This window comes from Phascolarctos cinereus, unplaced genomic scaffold (genome assembly GCF_003287225.1).
Source record: "Phascolarctos cinereus isolate Bilbo 61053 unplaced genomic scaffold, phaCin_HiC Scaffold_4;HRSCAF=312, whole genome shotgun sequence".
NCBI classification, from domain to species: Eukaryota; Metazoa; Chordata; class Mammalia; order Diprotodontia; family Phascolarctidae; genus Phascolarctos; species Phascolarctos cinereus.
The window spans coordinates 655,422,064-655,443,165 of record NW_027555847.1 but is presented as its reverse complement, the minus strand read 5'-3'; the positions used below and the strand labels follow the sequence as shown (position 1 = coordinate 655,443,165).

General features: G+C 48.9%; 2 protein-coding genes across 4 annotated transcripts in view; one reads left to right on the top strand and one right to left on the bottom strand.

Moving 5' to 3' along the window:
- The first annotated feature begins 250 nt into the window (after window positions 1-250).
- On the top strand, window positions 251-14,744 carry MAPK15 (mitogen-activated protein kinase 15). The gene is given in 15 exon segments (XM_078153865.1): window positions 251-569; window positions 2,328-2,482; window positions 2,614-2,643; window positions 4,134-4,224; window positions 4,357-4,487; window positions 4,927-5,090; window positions 5,367-5,454; window positions 5,456-5,507; window positions 5,885-5,942; window positions 10,634-10,771; window positions 11,331-11,436; window positions 11,963-12,200; window positions 12,495-12,613; window positions 13,871-14,005; window positions 14,192-14,744. Coding segments are annotated over 13 exon segments (1,554 nt in total). The 5' UTR covers window positions 251-569; window positions 2,328-2,482; window positions 2,614-2,631; the 3' UTR covers window positions 14,414-14,744.
- A 1,417-nt stretch (window positions 14,745-16,161) lies between these two features.
- Window positions 16,162-21,102, bottom strand: part of FAM83H (family with sequence similarity 83 member H) — a 54,698-nt gene continuing 49,757 nt past the window's right edge. For all 3 annotated transcript variants that reach the window (XM_020995237.2, XM_020995239.1, XM_020995240.2), the window contains 2 exons: window positions 20,848-20,972; window positions 16,162-20,610 (listed from right to left, as the gene is read on the bottom strand). In XM_020995237.2, the coding sequence (XP_020850896.1) occupies window positions 17,541-20,610; window positions 20,848-20,972 (3,195 nt within the window). In that variant the 3' untranslated portion in view covers window positions 16,162-17,540. The remainder of the gene's footprint in view (window positions 20,611-20,847; window positions 20,973-21,102) is intronic.

Below are 21,102 nucleotides of genomic sequence, written 5' to 3'. Positions count from 1 at the left end.
TTGAGTCTATGTGACACTGTCGGCTAGCTAAGGACGAGGTGACGAATCAACAAACTGAGGCTTCAGGAATGATGGAAACCAATCCATGACGAAAAAAAAAAAGAATGAAACTCTCAGCCACCTTCATGCCACATCCTGGGGCTGAGTAAGGTGCAGGAGAAGAATGTTGGAAGCAGGGGGCGTGGCCACGAGCGCGAGGGAGGAGTTGGAGTACCATGTAGGGGCGGAGCTAGCTCCAGGTCACGCCCAATGTGGGCGTGTCCCTGGCTCTCGGAAGTCACCTCTGAGAAAAGAAAGGGGACTGGGCCAAACTGGAGGCAGGGGCCAGGCTTCCCCGCGCACGATAGTCGGATTGGCCCAGAGGCGCCGGCGCTGGCGCAAGCGCAGCATCGCCTCTGGTTTCCACAGCAACGAGTTCAACAGCTGCCCCGAGGAAGGGGAAGAAACGGAGGTCCTGAGCAGAAGCGAAGGAAACGAAGGAAACGGGGCGTCCTTCGGCCATGAGCTGGGCCGAGGTGGACGAACACGTGTCCCAGCGCTACCTCATCAAGCGGCGGCTCGGGAAGGGGGTGAGAGACCCGGTTCTGAGGGAGCTCCTGGTGTATCAGGAAAGACACCGCCGGACCTGCCCTCGAGGAGACTGCGGTCTGTGGGGGACCCAGGGTGGAGCCCCTGTCTGAGGAGGAGACACACCCCTCCTGTCCTCCAGGGGCCCCGAGATCTGATGGATCCCAGGACCCCTCCCTGGGGGAGCCCCCTGTCTGAGGAGGAGGCACACCCCCTCATGTTCTCTAGGGGCCCCGAGATCTGATGGGTCCCAGGACCCTGTCCGGGGGAGTCTGTCTGAGAAGGAGACACATCCCCTCCTGTCCCCATGATCTCAAGGGGACTCAGACCCCTCACCCTCAAGAAGATCCCTCAGATGAATGAAAGAAACACCCCTGTCTATCCTCAAGGGCCCCCCTGATCTGAGGAATACCCAGGACTCTACCTTCAGTGAACCCCCTGTCAAAGAGGGAAACACAACCCTGCTTGGCTTGGCCTCTCTAGGCCTCTGGTCTGTGGAGGACCCAAAGGCCTGTTAAGGAGATCCTGGTATAAGGGAAAGATACAGCCCTACCGTCCTTAAGGAGCCTCTGGTCTGTGAGAGACCCAGTGGCCTTCCCTCAGGGAGCCTCTAGTATAAGGAGGACATAGCCTTGCCTTTCTTTAAAAAGCAAAGGTTCTGTAGAAAACTGAAGGACTTGCCCTCAGGGAGCTTCTTACTTAAGGGGGTGACAGCCTTGAACTGTCCTCAAGGACAACCTGAGGAGAATAAACAATCTGCCTGTACTCAAGGGTCCTGTATTCTATGGGACACTAGTCTTGCTCTCAAAGAGCCCCCTATCTGAAGTGGTTAGACAGCCTTGCCTCTGGTCATTGAGGACCCAGGGCCCTACCCTCAGGGAAACCCCCTGCCTAAGAAGGAGACCAAGCACTGCTTACCTTCAAGAAGCCCCATGATCTGGGGCAGCTAGATGGCGCAGTGGATAGAGCACCGGCCCTGGATTCAGGAGGACCTGAGTTCAAATACTGTTTCAGACACATAATACTTCCTAGCTGTGTGACTCTGGGCAAGTCACTTAACCCCAGTTGCCTCACTAAAAAAAAAAAAAAGCTCCATGATCTGGAAGGACTCAGGACTCTGAACTTAGGGAGCCCCTGGGCCTGGTCCACAGGAAGACATCTGGTTTGTCTCCTTCAAGTCCTCAAAGAGCTTCTGGTCTATGGGACACTCAGGGAGTCACCTATCTGAGAGGAAGACATATACTTACCTGTCTTCATGGAGCATCTGGTCTTTGGGGTGGAGGGGAGAGGTTGAGCCCCACTCTCAGGGAGCCCCTGGTCTGAAGGGGAGACCCAGTACTGCTCAGTTCAAAACAGAGGAGACAAGGTGTTGAGACAAGAAAAAGGCATTGTAGCAGATTACGTAGTGTCAAATAAGTGTAAATACAGCACCACTTTGCTTTTTACAGTGGAAAAGACTGCAAATCAGAGTTATATAACGTAACATCACATACCAATTTTGCCCCATTGGGTCTCTCCACATACTTAGGGTCATGTCTGTCTCAGACATTCCTTGGCTGCGGAGGTCTCTGGTTAAGCCCTGATGCTAACCTGGGTCTCTTGACCAACAATAAACTAGAATTGGGTGCTAAAGTGCAGGTATGGTAGTAATTGTTAGAGAAGGGGTGAGGAATGGATTCTAAGAAGGCCCACTACCAGCATCAGGATGTGGAAAGGTCAGAGCTCAGGGATGAGACCATCCTAGCTGGGGTGGCCTCTAGCCACCCTACTTTCCAGGTCCTACGGAAAGGAAAAGGCGTGGTTTCTGCTCTCCCAGGCCTATGGCATTGTTTGGAAAGCTGCAGATCGAAGGACAGGAGAAACTGTGGCCATCAAGAAGATCTTTGATGCCTTCAGGAACAAGACAGATGCACAGGTGAAGGGAGTAATGGAGAAATGGAACTTTGGAGGGGAGGGAAAGGTGATGGTAGAAGGGACGGACATATTGGGGGAATGAAATCAATAACATCACATACCACGAACAATGCCCTTTGTGTTTTATTACAGAGAACGTTCAGAGAGATCATGTTTCTCCAGGTGAGCATCTGTCATATGATATGACCTAGCCTCATGCCAACAGCACTCCTCAGACACATAAATACTGCCCCAGGTTCATGCTTACTTGGATGAACTTGTGATCTCATTGATATGGGTACTCTCTCTAGTGGTTCAGACTTATCTGTTCTGAATCAAACTCACTCCTATATCAGAGGCCTTTTAAGGGAAAAATCTAGTGTAGGGAGGGAGATATCCCTGCTTCCATGAGAGGCTAGCCTTACAAAATCACAAAATTTCAGACTTAGAAGAGATCTCAGTGGCCATCTAATCCAATAAATATCCTCTCTCTGATCTGTACAACTAGCAGTTTTCCAGATTTTATTTGACAACCACTGTGCTTTAGAAGAATCTGTTTGGCAGCTGTGTGAAGGAGAGGCTGGATATAAGTTCATATGAAAAAGACCTGAGGGGCTTAGTGGATTGCAAACTCACCAGTGAGGTGAAAACCAAATATACTGATTAGGCTGTATTAAAAGAATGAAAAATGAGACGATAAATCTACTGTACTTCCCCTGGCCAAACCACAGCTGGAGCAATGGTGTTAAGCACCACGTTCTCAAAGATCATTGACAAATTGGAGTGCATCCAAAGAAAGGCAACTAGAATGATGAAGACACAGGGAACTATGCCGTTTTGGGATTGGTTGAAGAAAATGGGAATTTTTGCCTGGAAAAGAAAAAGTGACATATGATCTTTGTCTTCAAGTATTTGAGAGGTTGTCATATGAATGAGGGGCTATAGAGTTCTTTAACTTAGCTCTAGACAAAAGAAGTAGGAATTGGATAGAAGTCCTTGGGAAGCAGATCTCAGTTTTATGTAAGGAAAAACATCCTTACAATTAGAACTGTTCAAAAGTGAAATGAGCTTCCCCATTCCTCTTCATTCAGACTAGAGAAACAATTAGTGATGATTTTGTAGAGCAAAAGTGACCAGTAGGCCATATGTGGACCACAACACTCCTGTGGCCCAAATGAGATTAAAATGTAATTAGGAAATATTTAACAAAATAAAAATACAATAGACATAGGTATCATTACATTTCAAAACTCAGTAAATATGCTGCCCACAGGGAGCCTTATGAGGAAGAGGAGGAGCAGCAGTAGTAGTAGTACTAGTAGTAGTAGTAGTAGTAGTAGCCCCTGTTTCTATTTGAGTGTGTCACCTTTGTTGTAGAAGGTATTCTTCCTAGACAAGACTAGATGATGTTTAAGGTTCCTTCCCACTCTGAGATTGTGTGATTCTATACTTCACATATGCAGTATATAGATTCTCTTCAAATTATGTTAGAGACTATTCTCCTTAAAGGAACCTTCTACAAGGGGCCTTAAGAATTACAAAGACTGGAACCAGGACTTGTCACCTTGCCCCTGAGCAAGAAAGCCTGGTGTACTCTGGACTACCAGGTCAGTGTCAGCCAAGCCTTTTACGTAGCTCTTGCCAATTTGTGCTTCCTGACCTTTCATCCTCAGGAGTTTGATAATCATCCCAACATCATCCGGCTTCTGAATGTCATCAGGGCAGAAAATGACAGGGACATTTACCTAGTATTTGAATCCATGGGTAAGTGAGTTCCCTTTCCCTCATGCCCTGAATTTGTATACATAGGTGAGTGAAAATGTTCTAATGTTATCTCATTATCCCATCTCCCAAACTCCACTCCCCTGGCTGCTGTGCCCTGTATTTCCTGTGCAGACACAGACCTTCATACTGTCATCCGGAAAGGGAATCTGCTGAAGGATATTCATAAATGTTACATCCTTTACCAGCTCCTACGTGCAACCAAATTCATTCACTCAGGAAATGTCATCCACAGAGACCAAAAGGTGAAAACCCCAGGTCCTATCTACTCCCTTCCACCTTCTCCCCATTCTTCTTACTGACACCTGCTTCCCCGGGCCCCTACATCACTAATTCCCTCAGAATCCTCACTGACTCCTACCTTAGGGTCCTTACACATAAAGGGATATAAGGTTTCCTTACGTTCCTTACAAAATTCTAGATTTTTCCTACAACCTCAAAAATAAAATATTCCTCCAAAAGTACACAAATACCCATCTATCAAATTGTTTCTCCCATCAAGTTCCTCACATCATCCTGTCAGACTCACTTGTTCCTAGAAACCTCATCTTTAATCTCAAGGTACCCCACTCCACCCCCAGAAGGCCCAGTCATTATTCCTTGGGTCCTCACACCTCCCCCGTAACATTACAACAATTTTCCAAACCTTCACGTGTACACACTTAAACTTCCTATACCCCTTAGCCTTCCAATGTTCTTCTGGATGCTGACTGTTGTGTAAAACTCTGTGACTTTGGCCTTGCACGTTCCCTGAGTCAGCTTCATGAGGAACCGGGGAACCCAGCCCTGACAGAGTATGTGGCCACACGCTGGTACCGAGCCCCAGAAATCCTGTTGTCTTCACACCGGTAATGGGGGACCTGGAGAGTGGAGAAACACCAGGGAAACAGGGATAGGGAGGTGGGTAGCTACTTTCACAGTGGGCCCTGAAGATCCTTCTGTCTTCCAACTCTTCACACCTAGCATTTCCTCTCCCCTACTTTTGTTCAAGACTTGTCCCCTCTCCCTGCCACCAGTCCCAGGCATGCGTTTATCTTCACCCCACCCTCACTCCTGTGGCAGCCTCATCCTTACCTCATCTTCCTCCCTCATCCTAGGCATGTCTTTACTCTGTGACCCTGCAGGTACACACAGGGTGTGGACATGTGGAGCTTGGGCTGTATCCTGGGGGAGATGCTGCTTGGGAGACCTTTGTTCCCAGGAACTTCTACCCCTCAATCAGCTTGAGCTAATCCTGGCAGCCATCCCAGCCCCAAACAAAGAGGGTGAGCACTGACTGAGGAGGTATATTCATCCCAGCCCTGACTAGTGTTCCAACCATGTTACTATGTAATCACAGAGTAACTAGATATTTCCCTGCCCTTCTGTACCCTTTGTGACCTAACCAGAGAGGGTGAGATTAAACAGAGAACTATCCATCCTGGTCCATGTAGAGAGAACAAGGCTGATTGACATTTGGCTGGCGAGATGGGGTGGGAAGGGCGGGGAGTTACCCCGGCCCCTACAGAGTGGGTGAGAGTGACCAGGGGGGATGATCATTCTACCGTTGGCCAGAGGAAGTAGTTTCCCTCGGGAACTGTTCCTCTTCTGTTTGCCCCATCTGTCCACTTTCATTCCACTACCTTCTGCTCTTTGTATCCAGAGTTCCTGGCCATTGGCTCAGACTACAATACTTCTATCTTCTACCGGCTGGGCCCCCGGTAAGTGTGGGTTTGAAAGGAAAGGGTTTATGTAAGACTAATGCTTCTTTTATCTTCTTGATACATTGGGATCAGTCACTCAGTGCTAGGTATAGAAAGTAACTCTAAACATTGATCACAATATTTTTTGAGTCAGAGGCCAAAATGATCACTGAAATTAGGGGCTGCTAGTAAGAGACTTTGATGAAACATGCATCTCCATGGCATTTCTCAAGCAAAAAGATCCCCAGCTGGATTCCTGCCACCAGTATTGGGTAACTTTTTACTACCTGCTATGCAGAGTATCAAGAGAAGTATGATTTATCCTCCAAAGACCCTGACTTGGCAATCAGAGCCTTTTTCTCCTCCTTCTCCTCCTCTTCTTCTCCTCCTCCTTCTTTTCCCCTCCTCCTCTCCTTTTCTTCCTCCACTCCATCTTCCTCCTCTTCCTCCACCCCAGCCTCTTACCTGCCTCCTCTGGTGGCTCTGCTTCCCCTATTTGACTATAATATTAGTGAATCTTGAAGTATAAATTATGTGGAGATAGAAATGTTTCTGTTATAATTCCATGTTTTTTCAATGCCTAATACATGCAAGGAGTTATATAGACGGTGGGGTTACAAAGATAGGAAATTGTCCTGTCCCTGTTCTCTCAGAGTTTCATCTATTAGAGGGATTGACCCACATGTATTACAATTTATTTGTGTATAAGGAAGAGCATACTGGGAACAATGGAGACATTTAGACAAAAATACTTTTAAGAAAAATCCGAGGAAAGAGAACTCTAAAGGCCCGGAGGAGAGTGGCCCCTCAATCAAACCTCAAAGTAAGAGAATCTTAACCAGTGGAAAAGAGAAGGGAGAACATTCTGTGGTGGAGGGCCTATGGTGATACACAGAGGTGGGAGAGAAGAGGTCAAGATCAGGCCAGTTTGACTGGAATATAAGTGTGCTAAAAGGAATAAATCAACTTGTTCAGTGTTATGTTTAGTGATCAAGTGCATTAGAAACAACATTTATTACTTATATCAAGTAGCTGCTTAGAGGATGGTTTCCTGATAGAGAGGTCTTACTATCCAACTAAATGTTCCAATTTAGAACAAAAATTCTGGTCTTTAAACATCCTTCCAAAAGCTTCCAGAGAATTCTAGGTAATTATTTCAGGCTAGAAAGTTTATATTTTTTGTTGTTGTTTTTATTTATTCATTATTTATTTATTTATTTATTTATTTTGGCTAGGCAATGGGGCTAAGTGACTTTCCCAGGGTCACACAGCTAGTGAGTGTTATGTGTCTGAGGCCGGATTTGAACTCAGGTCCTCCTGACTCCAGGGCCGGTGCTCTATCCACTATACCACTTAGCTGCCCCTAGAAAGCTTATATTAAAGTTACAAATAAAAAACAGATGGTTTCTCTGACAAGAAGGGAAAACGAGTCAATGATTTTTTTTTGTGATGTAAGATTATGACTGTAACATACAACTTCATTAACTTTAGGATGAGATATAGGTATTGTAAATACAAAGATTCAAGAAATAGCCAAGTATGAAACAAACCCAACTGTATGACAAAAATTGTTAATATCATCTGAAACCTGACAACAGTAATTCCAAACTTTTTTTTGTTCTGAGAACCCATTTCAACAGCAACAAATGTGTTATGAACCCCCAGGACAATTTAATATACTATTCAGAATATTCTGCAATTAATTACTGTTTAAGGCAATATTAAAGAATTTTAGTGCAAACCCCTTGGATGATCAAAGGATCTCAAAGGATTCATGAACCACTAAATAAGACCCACTGCCTTATAATATCTGCCAGTATTGGTATATAGGCAATTCATACTTTTAATGGTAGAGGCCTTTCAAATAAGCATTAGGCTTTTCTTAATTTTTTATTTCATTTGTCCACAAATTTGAGAGACTAATTCTGTTTCAAAAAGTGGATTTAGGAAAGGGAAATTATGTAAAATAAAGAAAGCAATATGAAATAAGGCTCAAAAGATAGGTTAGAGAGAGATGGTGGAAAGCCTTAAATGCCAGGCTAAATAGTTTAGATTTTATCGTATAGGTAACAGAAAAGCCACTGGAAGCCTTTGAGCAAAGGAGTGATAGGGTCAAGACTGTCTTAGCAAGATTATTTTAGCAGTTTTGTAAAGGATGGATTGGAGTGGAGAAAGGATCTGAGGTAGGGAAACCAGTTAGGAAGCTTTTATGATATTCTAGGCAAGAGGTCATGAGGATCAACACCAGGGTGCCAATTACCTTAGAATTGAGTTGGAAAAAAACCTTAGACATTCTTTACCTCCTAGGAGAATTTCGTTGGGTTGATGGGCTTCTGGCAGTCTTTTGAGCACCTCAGGGGCTTTTCTGTAAGACCTTTGTTATAGGTCACTGTTTCAAGTTTTAAGTATTTGTCTATAAGCATTGAATCTTCGAGGGATTTGAGAGGAAAAGATATTTAAAAGGAACATTGCGAGGGATGTGGTAAGGAATCAACAGGAGATGGTGAAAGGTGTTTGTTCAGATAGAGCCAAGCTAAGTTTTTAATGAGTCTGATCAGTGAGGTTATTTGACACTAACTATCAAGCAGAGAAAAGTAAATGGTCCATTTTCCTAGGGTTAGAGATTAATGTGGTGGTTTTAAGGGTAGCCTTGTGACTAAGCTCAGAGCATTGCCTAGGCAGAGAGGTAATAAAATTCAAGGGAACCTGTGAGGTGGGTGTGGATGTTGAAGTCATTGAGGCAGCCAGGAAAATGTCCTAAAGATGAGTGGACAATGGCAAAAAAGTCTGGGAGAGCAGCCAGGGATTTCAGTAAAATAATGAAGAGATGGTGATCTGAAAGTGGCTATAGGGAATATATAGATACATAAACATGTTTTTATATATATATATGTATATATACATACATATATACACATATACAGATATGTGTTAGGGAATAGAGAGGTAGGAGAATTCTCACTACTAGGCATAGCTCAAGTAAGGGTATACAGGGTGTCCTTGATTCTGGGCATTCCCATTTCTTATTAGGAACATAATCTGGCAGCAGTATGTATACCAGGTGGGTTATAAACAGGGAGAGAATATGAGTGATTCCCATTAATGGGACAGAATATAGGAATCAAATAAGATGAAATTTAGGAGATATGTCACTACTTACACTTGGATTCAAATTCAATTGAACAAGTCCATGTTCTGCACCTACTATATGCATTGTGATGGTACAGGAACACAATGACAGAAGTACAGTCCTATCCTTGTGGAGCTTTTATTCTACTGGAAGGAAGAGGGAAAAGTCAACTTTACAAGTTTAGAATGGGAAATATATGGCGAGAGAGCATTTCACCATGAAAAAGATCTGGGAGATGAGGTAGCCTGGAAGTACAGAGATGGAGGCTGTCTGAAGCTACATCAGTACAGACGTAGGGTCCCGGACTAGGGAGGGATTGATTCCTTTGGGCTCTGCCCTGCTCAGGTTGCATCTTATGAAAACATATTGTGCTTAATTCTAGGATATTGATAAACTGGAAAGAGTCCAGAGTAGGTGGCCAGGATGGTGAAGGGTCTTGGAACCTTGCCATATGAGGCTCAATTACAAGAACTGGGGATGTTTTGCTTGAAAAAGAGAAAATTTAGTGTGCACATGATAGTTGTCCAGGTATTTTAAGAACTATGATGAGGAAGAAGGATTCAATTTATTCAATTTGGCTCCAGAGAATAGAACCAGCAACAACTGGTGTGAGTTGCAAAGAAGCAAATTTAGTTTTAACCCAGGGGAAAACTTCCTCACAATGAAAGCTGTTCTACTGAAGTAGAATGGTCTGCCTGGGGAGGGAGTGGCTCCCCCTCACTGGAGACTGTCTTCAGGCCAAGCTGGATAACCTCATGGTAGGTGTATTGTAGAGGGGATTTTCATTCAGTTAGAGGTTGAATTAGATAGATAGCTTCTGAGGTTTCTTTCAACTCAGATTTTGTGATATGATTCCTGATGCAGATTCTGAATTCACTTGGCATCTGTTATATTCAGTACCCCACTAATTCTCCAGGCCTCTTTCCCTCCCCATTTCCCCCTCTCTCTTCCATTCACCTTCCTTCCCACTCTCCTTCTCTACCCATCCCCCCCATCCATCCCTCCTGCCTTACTGCCTTTACCCTTCTCTCTTCCCTCTCTTTCCCTCACTTCTCTCTCCCCTTTTCTCCTTCCCTTCTTTTTACTTTTAACCATACAAGTTCTTCTCCTGAGTTTTTTCTTCCTTTTTCAATCTTCCTTTTTCTCCTCCTACCTTCACCCTAACTTCGATCTCTCTAGGGCCCAACCCTAACCAAGGACTACAGGCCCTCCATCATAGACATCTTTTAGACCTTGTTCTGTTGTATCAAGCAGATTAGATTTACTCCCAGAGTTAGGATTCTTGGGTTCAAGAGAACCCCAAGATTTATCAGTTATGAGACTTGTGTGTCAAGACCTTTCACCACTCTGAGCTTCAGTTTCTTTATTTATCCTTGCACTGCCTGCCTCTTGGGTGGTTGTAAGGAAAGCACTTTGTAATTATCAATGCACAGTAGAACTGTGGGTTATTCACATCCCTGGGGTTAAGCTGCCATGGATCCCTCTGGGGTTGGAGCGCACCGTGAGGGACAGTGGAGCTCCCAGATATGGGACTACAACAGAGTGACCAGAGTATGGTGAGATCAGCACTTGCCTCCAGGCAGCTACTGACCCTGGACTCTCGCCTCCCACCAACCACTCCTCCTGAGGCCCTGGACCTGTTGCAACGACTCCTGGTGTTTGACCCTGAGAAACGGCTGACAGCAGATGAGGCCCTGAGGCACCCTTATGTGAGGAGGTAGGGAGAGAGCCCCAAGGGGGGCTGACAAGGAGGGAAGGCCAGGAGGGAATGTGAGGCCCCAGGTCAGGCAGACAATGGAGAGAGGCAGGGAAAGGGAAGGCCAGCACCAAGGAGCTAAGAATGGGGGAGAAGGGGAGGGGGCAGAGCTGGAGAGCAAGATTTGCAAGTTCCCAGATAAAGCTGATGACAAGGATGGAAGGTAGAAGAGAGGCCAGGATTGGCTAGGGAGGAGGAGAGTAATCCAGGCAAGGCTGACAGTGGACAGCAGAGTGGAGGCCAAGATTGGTTGAGGAAGGGGGGAAGATGTGGATCTCTTGGATCTCTTGCCAGTGAGCTGAAGATAAAGGAGTCTGGGCTTAGAGGATTTCCAGATGAAACCAACAGCAGCAGCAGGTTAAGATGGAGAGAAGGCGGAGTCAGAGAACTCCCTGGAGGGATACTGTCCTAGCTGTACCCCTTAGATGTGTGAATGGAAAAGTGAGGGTAGAGGAAGCACTCCCCAGGTGAGCAGTGGGCACCATCCACCTCTGAGTTTCCTTCTGACCTCTGACTCCAGATTCCACTGTCCAGCCAAGGAGCCAGCCCTGGAGTATGAAGTGCTCCTGCCCATCGATGATGGTGTACAGCTCTCTGTGCTGGAGTATCGCAACCGGCTATACAAGGTGACCTCCAGGAGCCTCTGCCTCTGCCTTTTTCTCTGTCATATATACAAGTGTACACACGTGCACATGCATATCGGCACATATTCGTGCACACATGCGTATACATGCATGTACACACATGCATGTGCATAAATCCTGTGCGTGTGTGCCTTGCACTGCATGTACATATGTGCAAATGAAACTCATAAACACCGCAGATGATACATGTACTGAACACACACACACACACCACATACCCCAGAACCTGGATGGCAGTTCTCTCCTGAATGCTCTTTAATCCAAATACTCCCTCCCCACTTCAGGCCCATGGAGTTTGACTTTGCCCGGGTGTCAGTCCCTCCCTAAGATACTCTCACTCCCACTCTAAGTATTCCCTCACTCCAGGAAATCCTTCATTTCAGGTTGTACACACACATAAGTTACTCCCTGGGCCTCAATATTCCCGTCAACCCAGATAACCCCTCCCCTACTACGGGCCCACTTTGAATACTCACCAGAGGGACTCTGAGATGTCCCCTTCCTATAGATGATCCTAGAGCGAAAGGCAAACAATGGACTTCAAGACCTGGAGATTCAGAGAGAAGCCCTGGGGGACCTTCCCAGGTCAAGCCCTGTGCCCCTGCCCTCCCAGAAAGATCCCCTCCTGTGGAACTCTACCTCTGAGCTGGCCCAGGCCCCAAGGGAACCGGAAACCTCTGCCCTGAGGGAACGTCGTTCACAAATCCCTGGACCCAGGCCACAGAGTGAACCCACTCCCTGCCATGGTACGTGATCTCTGAGCCTTTCTGATCTTGCTATATGGTGTGACCCTGAATCCTCCCACCACCCCCAATGGCATATGACTCCTTGACCCTTTGGTGTATGATTCCTGATCTGAATCCATGCTATGTTATCCATTTCCCAACCCCTTCCCTCCCCACCAGTGTTATAACCCTTGACCTCACCATGGTATTTGATTCCCTGACCCAAACCCACACAGTTATAATTCTAGACCTCACAAAGGTATACAACCGTGACCCTCACCATGACATGTTCCTTCTCTCCCACCCCAAACATAGGCACCCTTGGTCCCCGGCAAGGGTCAGCACCCTCTATCCGGCTACAGCATCGAGGTTTCTCAGGGAAGAGGGGACAGTCATTTTGGGGTGATGCTCGCACTCTCACTGGCCCCCCTGGGGTAAGTTTATTCATTTCTAATCAACTAACACTTGCTATGTACAGTGTCAGGGGTTAGGACAGCATGGGGGGAGTAAGTTCCCTGCCCTCTCGGATCTCACAGTGTAATATGACCACATATGTCACTAGAGTAGAAAAAAGAACTTGGTCAGTCAGTGAAGTGCAAATTGAGGACAGTGTGAGACCCAAGGGAGGAGAGATCACTTCCATTTTGGGCTTAAGTGGTGGTGACATGGCAGGCTTCTTGGTGGAAATGGCAGCAGGGCAAGGCCTCCACAGAACCAGGGGCCCGCAGCAGGCAGAGATTGGGTGTGAAATGTGTTCTGTTCCAGAAGCAGAGAATGTCTGAGATGCACAGACGTGGGAGGGGCAGTCAGCACCAGAGCCTAGTCAGGTGTGGTCCAGTGGAAAGTGTGTATAAGGATAGAGTGTGAATGAAGGTGAGAAAGGTGGGTGGGATCCAAACGGAGCAGGGCCTGAAGTGCAAGGCTGAGAAGGCTATGTTTTCTCCTGTAGAGCAGCAGGGAGCCACTGAAGAGTTTTGGTCAAGGAAGGGATGAGGTCAGACCTGGCATTGGGTCTGAAGGAGCAGCTCTCTGAAGGGTGGATGGCAGGAGGAGAAACAGAGAGCAGGGAAACAATGTTAAGGTGGTCACAATGGGAGAGGAAGAGATGAATGCAAAAGCTGTGGTAGAGGCAGACTCAACCAGATTGGGCAGTTGATTGGATGTGTGAAGTGAGGGAGAAGGATAAGTAAGTTCAAGATGACTCTGAGGAGTTGGTGCTGAGAAGGACGAAGAGGAGGAGGGGGAGGATATCAGGGAGGTTAAGAAGAGGAGGCTTGGAAGGGGAGACAATTTCAGGCTTGAACATGTCAAGCTGAAGGACATCCATACGGAGATGTCCATGTAGGTATTTGGAAATAGGGCTTGGGCACTCAGGAGAGAGACTGAAGCTGGGGGTGCAAGTCTGGGAATCATCTGCATAAAAGGGAATGACACTAAAGGGAAAAAGTAGAAAGAACAATGGAGGACAGAACCTTGAGGCAGCCGGGACACAGGAGAGTGACTCAGCAGGTCCAGACTGTCTCCCTTCTCTTATCCTACCTCATCTAGCCACCTCTTGATCTTCCCCTAGGCCCTCCACCTTTAATTTTCATTGCTGCAGCCCTGATGTGCCCCATCTCAGGATATGATCACTCACTTGAGGCAGTAACCCTGTCAGCACCAGACGAGGGGTAACCTGTCTCTGTTTTTAGGAGAAGCCAGGCCTCAAGTCGGCCATGTCTGCCCCTTCCCTCGCTGCCCAGGCGGCAGCTGCGGTGACCAACCAGGCCCTAACACGAAAGGACAGTTCCCTGATGGGTGTGATGACTTCCACAAACGCCAAGCTGGTGAGGGAGACCAGATGCAGAGTGCTATCACTTTCCAGACACTGACCATCCCTCCACAGCCCAACACTAGTCATCTGTCCCTCTGGCCCTGACTATTCCTTCCCTGACATCACTGTCATTTCCCCAACATTAATTGTCTACTTATACTGATCCTGTCTTCCCCCATGAATTCTTCTTTCCTCCCAGGTCCCTCGCCTGCCCTCTGGCCCCACTCAGGATGCTCGAGCTCTCCTACGGCCCGCAAGGAGGATGTTCCAGTCCTCTGCCTCCCAGGGGACCATAGGGGCAGCTAGGGCATCCCTGGGAGGCTACTCCCAGGCCTACGGAACGATCTGCAAGTCAGCCCTGTATGGTCTGCCCCTCTCTCACTCCTCACTCCATCCCCTCCCCCATGTACCTCCATCCTGATTCCCTTCTAGAGACATCCTAACTTTTACCTCTATGTACTTCTTCTAGCCCCTGACTAGTCCCTATTTGCCCCCCAGAGATATCCCCAGCCTGCTTCACCCCATGGACTTCCCTCACCTGATCCTCATGACCCCCTGAGCCCTCACTGAAGCTCCCTTACCCAGACACTCCCAAGAGATAAGAAACCTCCTCTGAGCCATCCTCTCTGACTCACTCCATGGGGTCTCTGGCTTGAGGAATGTTTGGCTTCAGCCATGGGAGTCTGTGCCCTTTACTCTTCCCATAAACACCAACAATTTATTTTCAGCAATAAAGTCTCTGATTTTCTGCATGGCTTGGTATTCCTCCAGCATAGGGAATTGAGTTCCCCCAAACCCTGACTTTCCTCCTCCTGCCCTCTACCCAGGACTATGTGTGTCCGAGTGTGACAGTCTTTATCTGATCATGCGTCTCTTGCCAGGACTGCATGATTCCACATACAGATGTATTGTTTATGACCATCTCTTTCTTTGTCATTGGTATTAGCCATATGTAGTAATGTGCGTCTCAGAGCACACTCGAGGTTTCTGATTCCAAGGGGTTACTGAATCTTGGGACTGCACCTCAGCTCTACAGTGTATCAGTGGGATACTAACTAGGGCATTCATTGTGGGGAAAGACCACAATACCTTACTGAATCAGTGGGACACATAGACACCTGTGTGATGATATGATGATCTGAGTGGTAGAAAGTTTGAGTAAATGGGGGGAATCAGCTGCGCTAAGTCTGGGCACTCTTTTCTCTGGTATTTTCACCAGGGCTGGCTGACCTCCAGCCCTGGAAACAGCTTTTCCAAAGCAGTGGCTTTTATAGTCTTTAGGTAGCAGGGAGGTAATCAGGCAGCTTTTCAGGCCTGGTCTCTAAAGAAGCAACCCCTTCCTCCTGCTGGCAAAGTCAGCCCACATCTTTCGTATCCCAAATGGGGCACATCATGTGTTGGGGCCCTGGCCTTGTCTAAATGTGTGCTGAGCAGCAGAGGGGAGCACTGTGTGAAGAAAGGCCATTGGATGGGGATGACTGGACCTTTCTTAAATGGAGTAATACCCACCAACTCCATAATAGAAGGCAGAGAAAGAAAAGATGGTGGAGGAAGTCAGAACCTGTTTAACTGCTGTCTGGCTCACTCCCACCCCAACCCTCATTCTCTTACCAGGTCTCATTTCATCCTTGGTCCCCTGAGAAAAAGCCAGAGATCCAGGGGTGCAGCCACTCCCTGATCTCCTACCTCAAAGCAAAGAATTTCTTTCTCTTGTTGCCTGCTAAGAGGCAGCCCATTCCAAGGAAGAAGCAATAGCCTAATGGCCAGGAGACTTGGGTCCCAGCCTGGTCAGCGCAAGCAGGCATGGAGCCCACTAGGGGCTCTAAAGAAGGGTTCTCAACAATTGTAAAGAGCTGCAGAGGAACAGGTGGGAAATAAGAAATGTGACAAGATATCTCCTAAGGCCTGTCACTGATCTCTGGACTGAACTCCCTGGCTTCCTCACACCTTTGTTCTCCTTCAGTCGGCCCTGCCCACATCCTGCACATACCTTGTAGGACAAGGCACAGGCCCACACAGGTGCTAACACTGGTCTCATGTGTGATTCATCTCTGTCACAGGAATCCCAGACTGACTCCATCTCAGTACTTCTGTTTCACACACTCCTCCTAAGACATTCCTGATAAGATGTTTGTGTAGTTTTGAAGAATCTAAGACTCCAAAGCCAGGTTTAATAAATTCAAGTCTAATTTATTGATGCAGCAAATTATTCTTCCCTCATCCCTCCTTCTCTCATCCCCTGGAGAGGGCGGAAGACACACAGGCACTGAGTCTGTGCCATCCCCTCCCCAAGGAGAACTCTCCCAGCATCTTATGTCCATCATCATGGGTGCCCCTCTTCAACACCCAGAGAGGCACGCAACCAAGAATAGGAGAGATGCTAGCTCAGAGCCTTAGATAGCACTGCCCCCCTTTTCTAGACACCCAACCAGAACCCATAACTCCCCAGGGTCCCACCCCATCCACCCTGCAAATCAACCAACTTTTATTAAGTGCCTACTGGGTACAAAACACAGTACCTGGTGCTGGGAAGACCACCTACCTTATAAATGCTGTAAGATAGGGTTCTCTCTGATCCTATGACCTCTCCCTGCCCTCACATGTTCCCTCCTCCCTCCCCTAAGCAGAGAAGAACTCCCCTGGGAGAAACACACACACACACACACACACACACAAAGATTTTCCACCCTTTCTCTCTGTTGGAGAGGCAACTTGGTACAGTGGAAAAGAACAGTAGACAAGGAACCAGAAAACCTAGTCTCTTGTTCCAGCTCCACAGTTTCCTGGCTGTATAACGTGGAACAAATCACTTCTCCCAGCTCCTTTCCTCATCTATAAAAGTACCTCAGAAGGCCATTATGAGGCTCCAATGAGACAGTGTGTGAATACTTTTCATAAACTCTCAAGCTCTGTTCAAATGAGGATTTGTTACTTCCAAATTCCTTAGACTGAGAGATGCACTAATAGGCCGGGAAGAGAGAGAGAGGGATAGACAGATGGTTAAGCAGACCAGTGGGAGAAAGGACAGGCAGATAATTAAGCAGACCAGTGGGAGAAGGGATAGGCAGATAAGCAAACCAGTGTATGGAGGTAGGAGGTTGGAGCATACATCTTCCAACTGAAGGTGTATTGAAAAGCTTTGGAATAAAGGAAGATATAGAAAATGAACAGATGGACAGACAGACCAATATAATTGGATGAACAGATAGGAATAGTCCCCCAAAAAGGTAAAGCCCACATTCCAAAGGCAGGCAAGGCAGTAGCACATCGTTGTGGGGACTAGGTCTGCCCAGATACACTGGACTTTGTGAGCACAGTGAGGGTGGGGGTGGTCCTCTACCCCTGGGCAATGATATCCCTCATAAGCCCAAGGGGACATCCTGTTCTTCAGGATATGGCACTCACTCCCCACCCTATCTCAACCTACCCTGTTTAGAGATTTGGCATCTGGCTTGGTCACTGGACCCACAATGGAGTTGAGTATGTTAGTGGTAATGTGAGTCAGTGATAGTGACACTCTGGGCAGGAAAGATTGCCAGGGTGTTGGATCATTTCTTGGTCTTGAAAGTGCCCAATATCTTGGGCATGAACTTGCCCACCTTGCGGTCCCTAGCATCAGCCTCGCCTGCCCCAGCCTCACCTGCCCCGGCCTCCTCCTTCTTACAGAAGACCTCAAAGCGACTATAGACACGCTTTTCCTTCCGCATACTCTCCATCTTTCGTAGCAGGGTGTCTCGTTCTTCCAGGCTAGCCGGGAGTGTCCGGCTGAAGCGATTCTGGCCCCCAAAGCTGTCTGAGCGGAAGATGGCTGAGCATTTGTCCTTGTCAGACATCTCATGGGCCCTGCTGACATCCAGGGCAGCAGCAGGTGAACGGTACAGCTCAGGGCTGCTGTGGGCTGCACCCCCTGCCCCAGCCCCAGATCCAGCCCCACCACGATGTTTCTGGTTGTGAGCATTGATCTGCTCCAGTATCACCTTGGTGTCATCTCGAAGGTTACTACTGTAGAGGGCATTAGGTGTGGCAGAGGCCAGGCGATGCCTGGAGCCCCGTTCCTCTGCCCCTACCTCTGGGCTATCTCCCCGTGATGGTCGATGGGGGCCCTCAGGCTGCCCATTCTCCTGGGGCCCTAAGAAGCCACCCTCCTCCTCTAGCCTTTTCTCCCCCTTGGGACTCAGCAACTGTTTTAGGCGAAGTGAGCCCTTGCGCAGGAACTCCATGGAACTGGGCTCTGGTCGGCCAATATCTTCCTCCCCAGGTGTCCCTATCTTCTGGGTGTCCCCAGCAAATGTGAGGCTACTCTTCCGCTCAGGTACTGGGGGTATAGGACTACTCCTCCGCTCAGGCATTGGAGGTAGGGGACTGCTGCGCTGCTCAGGATATGCTGAGGTAGGGCTTCCCTTCCTTTCAGGATAGGCTGAGGTGGGGCTCCCCTTCCTCTCAGGGACAGGCGGCACAGGGCTTCCCTTCCTTTCTGGAAATGCTGATGTGGGGCTCCCCTTCCTCTCAGGGACAGGTGGCACAGGGCTCCCTTTCCTTTCTGGAAATGCTGGTATGGGGCTCCCTCTCTTTTCAAGCACAGGACTCCCCTTCCTCTCTGGATAGGCTGGTGTGGGGCTTCCTTTCCTCTCAGGTGGAGGACTTGCCCTGCCCTGGGGCAGGGCAGCCCTGCCATCAGAGGCAAGAAATCGAGAGGGCAGTCTGTCAGTACCCCGACCCAGGGTATCAAGAAGCTGGGCAGCACTCAGAGTAGCTGCACCTGGCTGTCTCTCAGCCTCTTCATGCAGCCGACTGGCAAAGGAATCACGTAGATCTAAAAGGCAGCTCTCGAGGCTACGTCGCTCCCCCCCAGTACCCCCACTACTCGTCCCGGTCTCTTGCCGCCATGACTGTGACACCGCTGCTTTGCTAACAGTGATCAAACCACCTGGCTTATCCTGGTCCCGGTCCCGGTCTCTGTCCCGGGCCGGGCCCTTGTACTTCTCCAGCAGTTCTGCCACCTTGGAGGAGGAGGCTGTCCGCACTGTCTCACCACCCTCGCCCACTGTCTCACTGACTGTCTGCTCCTTCTGGAAGAGCTGTACTTTCTCATTTGTGGCCCCAGCACCAGCCCCACCTCCAGGTCCCTCCTTTTGGGATGAACTGAATATGAGGGAAGAGCGAAGCCGGGAGCTTCTCTGGATCAGGGGGTTAAGGCGGGAGCGGAATGAGTCCTGCTTGACTAAGGCTGCCCCTTCAGCCACCTCACGCTCTGGGCCATCCCCCCCACCTAGAGCCTTTGGGGGAAAGGGCCCCCCAGTCCTGAAAGAGGAGGGGAGCAGGTCCCCAGTGGGTAAGGGATAGCGGCCAGGGGGATCACCCAGGACTTCATCATAGGATTCTGCCTCCATGGGGCCAGGCAGACCCTCATCTCCACCATCAGAGTGGCAGCCGCTGAGGTAGGAGGAGATACGCCAGTTGCGCAGCCCTGCCCGGCCCTCAGCCCCACCCTTCCGGCTGGGTTCCATTTCTGGTTCAGCCTCTGGTGGGAACCACCGTTGGTCCAAACTCTGCTTCTGTGTGGGTGATGACTGGCAAAGGAACCTTTGCCCAATGTTAGGGCGCTGTGGGGCACCAGGCTCCAGTCCACGGGGTTCAGGGTCAGAGCCATGCCGGACTTCCCTTGAGGCACTGGATGGTACGTAGTCCAGCCGCAGGTGTCCACCAGGACCCTCGGGATGAGGGCCAAAGCCCTCTAACTCTGGGAAACGGGGGCTCCCCTCTACCCCATAATCTTCAGGGTCCCCAAAACCCGGACGTCCAGCCCGCAGCTTCTCAAACAAGCCCTGAGGCCGGGTAGCTGTGAACTGGGGTTCAAACTGGTAGTGTTGCTGGTAGAGCTGGTCACGGTGAAAGTGGCTGGTCTGAAAGCGGAAGTCATCACCATGGCTAACAAACATCTGACGGGACACTTGGCGGGATGCAGCAAAGTTCTCCATGGCTCCATCAGCAAAGGTATGTCTCTTGAAGGCATCCATCTCTAAATGCTTGGCTCGGAGAAAGCCACGGGAGCTGGGGTCCCCACTATTGCCAGCCTCCATCTCCATGTGTTTGGCACGGAGGAAGCCCCGATTACCAGAGTCTCCACCGTGCCCAGCTTCCATCTCTAGGTGCTTGGCACGGAGGAAGCCACGAGTGCTGGGATCCCCACCATGGCCAGCATCTAGCTCCATGCCAGGCCGACGTGAGAGCATCCTCAGCCCATGCATGTCTCCCGCACCCCCTGAATGCCGAAGTAGGTCATCCCTGCGGAAGGTTGATAGGAAGTGACGGTCAGGGTCCAAGAAGGAGGGGAAGCCCAGGCCCTCATCACGTGGTGGGAACAGCAAGTGGGCACGCTTGGGGAAGAAGGACCCTGGTCCTCCTACAGGAGCCCCCATCAGGGGCCCTGGGCCCCCATATGGAGTCAGGGCATAAGTGTCCGCGTGGGTCAAGGCCAGGGCCAGAGCCCCAGCTGCAGGGATCAATGGCTCAGACTGAGCAAAGAGGATGCGAAATTCCTCATCAAAGCTGGATACCAGCTCTCCCTGGAAAACATGAGCGATGCTCCGATGAATCTTCTCAAAGGACCACATGAAGCTAAAAGGAGGGAGACATACAGGTCAGGGACAGGGAGGACACTGGAGGAAAAACAGTGGAAGGACCCCATAGTGAATCTTCTCAAAAGACTACAAGAAACTGGGAGTATAAGGAGGTAGGGGTTAGTGGAGAGGGCACAGGAATAAATTTAAGGAGAGAGTAGGCAGGTGGGGGAAGTACTCTTTATCCCACAAAGTCTTTTTTCTTCATATCCACCCCTCTCCTGAAGCAGCTCACCTGTAGCTACCACTCAGCACCACAGCACAATCCACCAGCAGGAACTTCTCCTTCACGTGGCCCTTGAAGGACTTTCCTGTGCGGCAGTAATAGGTGGGGCCTGAGACTGTGCGAACCCGAAGGAACTGGATGGGAAGGGGGATGAGTCAGGGGTATAAGAAGCAAGGCAATCTCCATGCAGACTCACCCTCCCAAATGAACCTGCCTGGTACAGGTTGAACCACACCTGCGAAGATTGCCCTTTGTTACCTCCTC